General features: G+C 43.1%; 1 protein-coding gene across 3 annotated transcripts in view; it reads left to right on the forward strand.

Annotated features, from left to right (window-relative positions):
* Nucleotides 1-8,367, forward strand: part of MYOCD (myocardin) — a 120,494-nt gene extending 112,127 nt beyond the window's left edge. For all 3 annotated transcript variants that reach the window (XM_017892393.1, XM_017892392.1, XM_017892394.1), the window contains 3 exons: nt 2,497-3,426; nt 6,488-6,631; nt 8,144-8,367. In XM_017892393.1, coding sequence (XP_017747882.1) covers nt 2,497-3,426; nt 6,488-6,631; nt 8,144-8,284 — 1,215 coding nt within the window. In that variant the 3' untranslated portion in view covers nt 8,285-8,367. The remainder of the gene's footprint in view (nt 1-2,496; nt 3,427-6,487; nt 6,632-8,143) is intronic.
* The last annotated feature ends 679 nt before the right edge of the window (nt 8,368-9,046 follow it).

Consider the following 9,046-nt stretch of genomic DNA (forward strand, 5'->3'; position numbering starts at 1 on the left):
AAAAAAAAACAAAACCTATATATATATACACACGTGAATTAACCTAATAATATTAGCAAAACTTTATATTGCACAAACATTTGCCAGGCACTATTCCAAGTGCTATATATATATATATGATTTCAGTGACCTTTGTGGCTTCCTTTATTAGTTCCTCTGATTATTTCCTCAGGCTAGAATAAAATTCCTGTATTAAATATATTAATATTGTCTAAAGTTTTTGATATATATTGTAAAATTTCTGCCCTGAACGTTTGTGTCAGTCTCTTTCCAGAAGCAGCCCTTCTCAAGCATTAATGTGTGAACTGAATCACCCGGGCTCTTGGTAGCATGCAGATTCTGATTCAGGTTTGCAGAGGGGCCCAAGATTCTGCATTTCGAAATAGCTTGCAGGCGATGCTGATGCTGTTTGTCTAAGGGCCATACTTTGAATAGCAATGTAGTAAAGAGCTTTTCAAAAATGTTGTAATTTGGGGTGGGGCACTCTGGCTCACGCCTGTAATCCCAGCACTTTGGGAGGCTGAGGTGAGTGGATCATCTAAGGTCAGGAGTTCCAGATCAGCCTGGCCAACATGGTGAAACCCCGTCTCTACTTAAAATATAAAAATTAGCCCGGTGTGGTGGTGCACGCCTGTAATCCCAGCTACTTGGGAGGCTGACGCGGGAGAATTGCTTGAACCTGGGAGGTGGAGGTTGGAGTGAGCTGAGATTGTGCCACTGCACTCCAGCCTGACCAACAGAGCAAGACTCTGCCTCAAAAAAAAAATTAGTTTTGTTTAATTTTTGCTCCTACTTAACTAACACAAAGTCTTCTTATTCCTTTGTCAATTTAATAAATACAAATTATATATATATTCTTTTGATTTGCATTTCTTGGATTACTAATGATGATATACATACATTATTGTCCATATTTTAAATTTTATTTTGTTTCTGAAAAGCTGGATCGTATATTCCTTGCCCATTTTATACTGGGTATCAATCTTCTTTTAATCAATTAGCACACTTGATACATTGAGCTTTTAACACTTTATTATTTGTGTTGCGATTAGTTTTCCCAAGGTAGCTATTTGTATTTGAGCTTTGTAGTTTCTTGACTTACAGAAGTTTTAAATTTTGTTTTCAATATTTTCTCAAGCAATCTTTTCCTATAGATATCAGAATTTCCTACAATATCAGAATATTTGCTGATAGTCTTCTGTTTTATGAAATTATTGAAATTTATGTATTTAATATGCTTCCTGTTTTAATTACAAAAGTAATAATTTATGTGGAATATTTGGAACATACAGATAAGGAGAACCATTGTTAACATTTTAGCATATTTTTATCTGGATAATTTCATATGCAAACATAGCTTTAAATATATATGTGTGTATATATATCCATACATTGTTTATATAATTTTTAGAAAAATACAATCAATTCAAACTTTGTTCACTTATTACTATACCACAAGCAATGAATCATCCACTGTCAGCAAATATTGATAGCATCAGCTTTACTGGATCTGTAGTGTCCCGTCATTTGCATACACCATCATTTACCTGACCAGTTCTCATATTTGTAGATATTAAGACTTTCCAGTTTAAGAACATTATAAAAAATACAGGGATAAGATAATTACATGTGAATTAACATACTAATATTAGTAAAATTTTATATTGCACAACCATTTGCCAGGCACTATTCCAAGTGCTTTATGCATTTTAAGCCATTTTAACCCTCACAAAAATGCATAAAGTCTTATTCCCTCCATTTCCCAGAAGGGAAACTGAGGCACGGAGTGATTGATCACTGAGTTAGTAACAGGCAGGGCCAGGATTTGAACCGATGGCCTTATCACCGCCTACTCTCTCAGTAGATGACTATTATCCAGCTGGTCTTTAAAATTAGGATGTAAATGTTCATAAGGAGCCGTGGTTCTCAAAGTCAGGTCTGGGCACCACCTGGGGACTTGTTAGAAATACATATCAACTGAGCCAGAAACCCCACAGTGGGGCCCTGCAGTCTGCTTTGTAACACACTCTCCAGTGGTTCTGGTGCATGCTCAGGTTTGAGGAAGAGAACGTGGTAGGAAGAGCCCTCACCAAGGAAGCCAGAAAAGCTGCTGACTTCGCTGTACTTCAAGACTGTTGTTGGAGGGTTTGTGTCTAAACCCAGGCAGATATGTTTTCTCATCTAGAAAACAGGGACACGGATCGCCATGAGGGATGACAGGCAGTAGATTAGACGACTTCTACCATTCATTCAAGCTCTACATTTCTATGATTCTAAGGCCATGAAAACATCATATATGATAAAGTTAAAAGTAATTGTTAAAATTGTGCAAAACTGGTTTATATCAGGGGTAGGAGAGGAAATTGGAAAGAAGTATAAAAAAGAGTGGGTATTGTAGAATTCCATTTGTGATGTTTTGAAGCTAATTTTATAAAGAATACACTTTTTAAAATATTGTCGTTAAACAGCACACTAACCACATTCTGATTTCTTTAGGTCTCTGAATTAAGACAACAGCTTCGAATTCGGGGCCTGCCTGTGTCAGGCACCAAAACGGCCCTCATGGACCGGCTTCGACCCTTCCAGGACTGCTCTGGCAACCCAGGGCCGAACTTTGGGGATATAACGACTGTCACTTTTCCTGTCACACCCAACACTCTGCCCAATTACCAGACTTCTTCCACCAGTGCCCTCTCCAATGGTTTCTACCACTTTGGCAGCACCAGCTCCAGCCCCCCGATCTCCCCAGCCTCCTCTGACCTGTCGGTCACCAGGTCCCTGCCAGACACCTTCAATGATGCCTCCCCCTCCTTCGGCTTGCACCCATCCCCAGTCCACGTGTGCACGGAGGAAAGTCTCATGAGCAGCCTGAATGGGGGCTCTGTTCCTTCTGAGCTGGATGGGCTGGACTCCGAGAAGGACAAGATGCTGGTGGAGAAGCAGAAGGTGATCAATGAACTCACCTGGAAACTCCAGCAAGAGCAGAGGCAGGTGGAGGAGCTGAGGATGCAGCTTCAGAAGCAGAAAAGGAATAACTGTTCAGAGAGGAAGCCGCTGCCTTTCCTGGCTGCCTCCATCAAGCAGGAAGAGGCTGTCTCCAGCTGCCCTTTTGCATCCCAAGTACCTGTGAAAAGACAAAGCAGCAGCTCAGAGTGTCAACCGCCGGCTTGTGAAGCGGCTCAACTCCAGCCTCTTGGAAATGCTTATTGTGTGGAGTCCTCAGATCAAACCAATGTACTTTCTTCCACATTTCTCAACCCCCAGTGTTCCCCTCAGCATTCACCACTTGGGGTTGTGAAAAGCCCACAGCACACCAGTTTGCCCCCATCACCCAACAACCCTCACTTTCTGCCCTCATCCTCCGGGGCCCAGGGAGAAGGGCACAGGGTCTCCTCGCCCATGAGCAGCCAGGTGTGCACTGCACAGGTAAGAGCACCTTGACCATGCCTGGTGCACACCTCTTTCTGGAAGTGGGTTACAAATTTTCAACTGCTAAAGAGCTAATGTCAGAACTTTCAATGTGAAGGGTTTACCAAAGGCATAGCAGCATCTCCCAGACACTACAATCCTTGAATCTCCATGGTAGACCAAAGTCACTCATCCTCTAAGGCAGGGGTTGGCAAACTTGCTCTGTAAAGGGCCAGATGGTAAATATTTTTTGCTTTGCAGGTCACACTGTCTGTGTCATCCCAACCTAATTTTGCCTTTGTATCACAAAAGCAGCCACAGACATCATGTAAGCAAATGCACATGGCTACGTCCCAATAAAACTTTATTTAAAAAAAAAGTCAGTGAGCAAGACTTGGCTTGTGGGCTTCAGTTTGCTGACCACTGCTCTCAGGATTCCCAGGATTCCTTGGTATCCAACCTTATCATAGGCCAAACCAATGCCTCAAAGGTTTAAAGGGGAAATCATCAGATCTTACTCTTCATGTAATGGTCTGCATAGTGCAAACATTTACTGAGCACCTACTATGTGCCAGGCCCTGTTCTCATCTCTGGGAATTAGTGCTGAGCTAGTCAAACAAAAATTTCTATTCTCATGGGAACAGAGACAGTTTAAAAGCAAATGAAACAATTTCAAAGTAAATTATGTACTATATTAGAAGAAGATACATCTTATGGAGAAAAAGCAAAAGGGTGTGTGTGTGTGTAATTTGGAAGTTTGCTACTTTTTTCTTGAGATGGAGTCTCGCTCTATCACCCAGGCTAGAGTGCAGTGACATAATCTTGGCTCACTGCAACCTCTGCCTCCCGGGTTCAAGCAATTCTTATGCCTCAGCCTCCCAAGTAGCTGGGACTACAGGCGCATGCCACCACACCTGGCTGAATTTTTGTATTTTTAGTAGAGACAGAGTTTCACCATATTGGCCAGGCTGGTCTCAAACTCTTGACCTTGTGATCTGCCCGCCTTGGCCTCCCAAAGTGCTGGGATTACAGGCGTGGGCCACCACGCCCAGCTGGAAATTTGCAACTTTAATTAGAAGGGTCAGGGACATTTAGCAAAACCTTGAAAGCAGTAAAAAAGAAAATGTTGTGGATATTTGGGGTGAAGGCATTGAAGGCAAAGGAGAAATAGCACATACAGAGGCCCTGAGGTTAGAGCTTGTAGGGACTGTTCAAGGATCAGAAAGAGGGCCAGTGGCTGGAGCAGAATGGGAGTGGTCATAGGAGATGGCTTAGGAGACTCACTAATTCAAAGACTAGGCAAAAGTGACTGACAAAGACTTTTATGCTCATAAGCTGAGGAATTACTAGGAAAGCCTGTATAAGTCAAGTTGAGAAAGGTTACATTTTCAGAAGGCTCTGAAATCAACATTATTAGAAAATGAATCAGATGAAAACTCACATTAATTGAATACCTGCTAAGTGCCAAGCATTAAGAGACATGTCTATGAGTAATCTCAGTTATTGTCACAAGAAACCTATGAGCTCCAATGTATTCTTCCTTATTTGTCATTGAAGAAAATGAGGCTTGAGAGCTTAAATTAGTTACCCAGGAACACAGGAACCCAAGATCTGCTAATTCTAAGTGCATGCCTTATTCAAGTGGAATATCTCCACCCCAAGAGTGTGAAGGGTGGCAAAAGGTAATGGGAATTAATTTTTACAAACCTACAGGAACCATGCATTCCAATGAATGATGTCTACCCCCTGAGGGGCACTCTGGGAGAAATTAGGACCTAAATAAATTATTGTCATAATTAACAAACATTTATTGAGTGTGTAGTGTCCTGGGAAACAAAGGTAAAAATAGCTCTTGAGACACAGCTCTGGACCAAACTTTTCAGTACTGACGATATTGCTGTTAACATTGTACAGTGATTTATGGTTCACAAAGACTCTTTGAAGACATTACAAATTTCATGATAAAACGATAAAGAACAGGCTGGGTGCGGTGGCTCACACCTGTAACCCTAGCACTTTGGGAGGCTGAGGTGGGCGGATGACAAGGTCAAGAGTTCAAGACCAGCCTGGCCAACACAGTGACACCTCATCTCTACTAAAAATACAAAAATTAGGCCAGGCACAGTGGCTCATGCCTGTAATCCCAGCACTTTGGGAAGCTGAGCAGGTGGATCACAAGGTCAGGAGTTCAAGACCAGCCTGGCCAATATGGTGAAACCTCATCTCTACTAAAAATACAGAAATTAGGCCAGGCGCGGTGGTTCATGCCTGCAACCCCAGCACTTTGGGAGGCTGAGGCGGGTGGATCATGAGGTCAGGAGATAGAGACCAGCCTGGCCAATATGACCAATATGGTGAAACCCCATCTCTACTAAAAGTACAAAAATTAGCCGGGCGTGGTGGCACACGCCTGTAGTCCCACCTACTCAGGAGGCTGAGGCAGGAGAATAGCTTGAACCCCGGAGGCAGAGGTTGCAGTGAACCGAGATTGCACCACTGCACTACAGCCTGGGCGACAGAACGAGACTCCGTCTCAAAAAAATAAATAAATAAAATTTAAAAAAAAAGAACAATATAGGTTAACAATGACTGATCTATGCTTACAACATTAAATGCTTGTGGGAGGGAGGGACAGATTGATTATAGAGGGCTGGAAAGGTCCAGGAAGCTTTTGTGAAGGGGTTGGACTTGACTGGAAGTGTCATGTTAAAAAGTAGAGGGCCAGGAAAGGGACAAGGTAGGGAGATGGGATGTACAGGCCATGCTGCTGGAGGTCCGTGGTGGGAATAGTAGAACTTAAGCTTGCAGAAGTAAATAGCACCAAACTGTAGAGTCTCGAACACCCATCTGGGTTGAAAGTGGAAATCTTATGATGTGGATATCTGGAACCACTGGAAGGTTTTAGCAGCAGGTGACGTCTAAAAAGCCAGATTTTAGGCAAGTTCATCTGGTAATGGAATTTAGGAAGGTTTGTAAAAATGACACCAGGGGACACAGGGCAGGAACCAGAATTGTCAGCCAAGGTCACACTCAAGTAAGCTGCTGCTGGCCATGTAATTTGTCACTTCTTCCTTTACAGAACTCAGGAGCTCACAGTGGCCATCCTCCAAGCTTCTCTCCCCTTTCTTCCAGCCTCCACTCACCCTTCTCTGGAGCCCAAGCAGACAGCAGTCACGGGGCTGGGGGCAACCCTTGTCCCAAAAGCCCATGTGTACAGCAAAAGGTAGGCACCTGAAAAAAGGCTTCACTTTGCCTCTTCTCTCTTCTGTAACCCGGGAGGCAGAGGTTGCAGTGAGCCGAGATCGCACCACTGCACTCCAGCCCGGGCGACAGAGCGAGACTCTGTCTCAAAAAATAAATAAATAAAATAAATAAATAAAGAACAATATAGGTTAATAATGACTGATCCATGCTTACAACATTAAATGCTGGTGGGAGGGAGGGACAGATTGATTATAAAGGGCTGGAAAGGTCCTCCAAAGTGAGCAATAATGAAGTTCCCTTTAAAGGCAGAAGTAAATTTCATTTTAGAGAGAAACAAATCCACTCCAAGTGCATGTAAAAGGATGTACAAATATGAGTTAGAAGTTTTCCCAGGGGGTCATTTCCTGGGGTCATCCCAGAAATCATGATGACTAAAATGGCCATAATCTGCAAAACAACGTGAACAATTAACTAATTTCTGTGAAGTTAAAGATTGGGATCAGGGTGTGTGGGAAACAATGTTGGAGGAAGAGAGAGGGACACAGATCCCTGGACAGGATTGGAGAGACATGCAAAGCCAGGGTCACAGTGCAGTATCTTTATGGAAAAGGAAGAGATGTCACCCTTCAGCTGGTGGAAGAAGTCAGGGGTATGAAGGATTCAGGGTATGGAGAGTCTCAAGGGGCAAAGAAGAGGTGGCAGAAAGGAGACAAACAACATAAGCATGACATAAAAGTGCCACATACCACAAGTCAGGGAAGGGGCAGAGACCCTGACGTGGGCCAGGCACTCCACAGGAGAACACACTCACAATAAACAAAGCTGGTTCATAAAGAGACCTCAGCAATGCCTCCAGCTCTCTGCAAAATAACCCATTTGGAATAAATGACCTGTGGGATAGATTACTCTGGAAATTCCTGGGTTGATAAATTTTTTTTTTTTTTTTTTTTTTTTTTGAGACACGGTCTCACTCTGTCACCCAGATTGGAATGCAGTGGTGCGATCTCGGCTCACTGCAACATCCACCTCCCAGGTTCAAATGATTCTCCCGCCTCAGCATCCCGAGTAGCTGGGATTACAGGTGCGCCACCACGCCTGGCTGATTTTTTTTTTTTTATTTTTAGTGAGATGGGGTTTCACCATGTTGGCCAGGCTGGTCTCGAACTCCTGACCTCAGGTGATCTGCCCACCTCTGTCTCCCAAAGTGCTAGGATTACAGCCATGAGCCACTGCACCCGGCCTGATCTTTTTCGTATTGAACTGGACTCTTACTTATTTTCCCCTAAAAGAACAGGGTGCACCTTAAGGGAGAAAATAGATCTGCAAGGTTCCCATTCTAAGATGCCACCACCAATAAACCCACAGTAGCATTCACTATTGTTTATATATGGGAGTTATTTTCTAAGCCCTGGACCTTTTCTTTTCCTCTTAGATCAATTTTTCCAAAATTTAGCCTGTTGTTTCTAGAACAGAAACAGTATCATGTCAGACCCATGAATTCAATGCCTTTCTCCGTATTTTACCCATGCAGATGGCTGGTTTACACTCTTCTGATAAGGTGGGGCCAAAGTTTTCAATTCCATCCCCAACTTTTTCTAAGTCAAGTTCAGCAATTTCAGAGGTAACACAGCCTCCATCCTATGAAGATGCCGTAAAGCAGGTAACCATGTGATTTGTTCTTTATGGAAGAATAAATAGAGTGACTTGATGAACAGACACTGTTTTATATGATTAAACTTCACAGTTTGTAAATTCTGATACTGAGTGTGTCATGTGCCACACCACCAAAATAAGCAAATTATGTAGACAATAATTGGAAAACAGTGTTGCATGTGTAGCTGTGTGAGGCAGGGAGAGAAGAGAGAGGGCCACCTCTCTGGCTTTGGTACCAGCTCTGCCATCTGCCAGCTCCCACTGTCACTCAGGTGAACACTTCACCTCTCTTATACAAAACAGGGATATTTACTTGGTAAGGATTCTAGATAACCTAGCACTTACCACTTTGTTCAGGTACATAATAGCTTCTCAAATAGATGACAGTGATTGTCAGGGTAATACTTCTAAGGTGCTCCCTGGCTTTAAAATTCAATGACCCTGCCAAAACATTGATGGGTGTTGAACCTGGATAATAAACGCAAGAAGGTTCACTGTATCCTCTGCTTTCATTTGCATTTGGAAAGTCTCAAAATTAAAAAGTAGAAAAAAGAAAAAACAAAGCTGGGTCTGGTGGCTCACACCTGTAATCCCAGCACTTTGGGAGGCCAAGGTGGGTGGATCACATGAGGTCAGGAGTTTGAAACTAGCCTGACCAACATGGTGAGACCCCGTCTCTACTAAAAATACAAAAATTAGCTGGGTGTGGTGGTGCATGCCTGTAATCCCAGCTACTCGGGAGGCTGAGGCAGGAGAATTGCTTGAACCTGGGAGGTGGAGG

The sequence above is a fragment of the Rhinopithecus bieti genome, unplaced genomic scaffold (assembly GCF_001698545.2).
Source record: "Rhinopithecus bieti isolate Rb0 unplaced genomic scaffold, ASM169854v2 scaffold_20098, whole genome shotgun sequence".
NCBI lineage: Eukaryota > Metazoa > Chordata > Mammalia > Primates > Cercopithecidae > Rhinopithecus > Rhinopithecus bieti.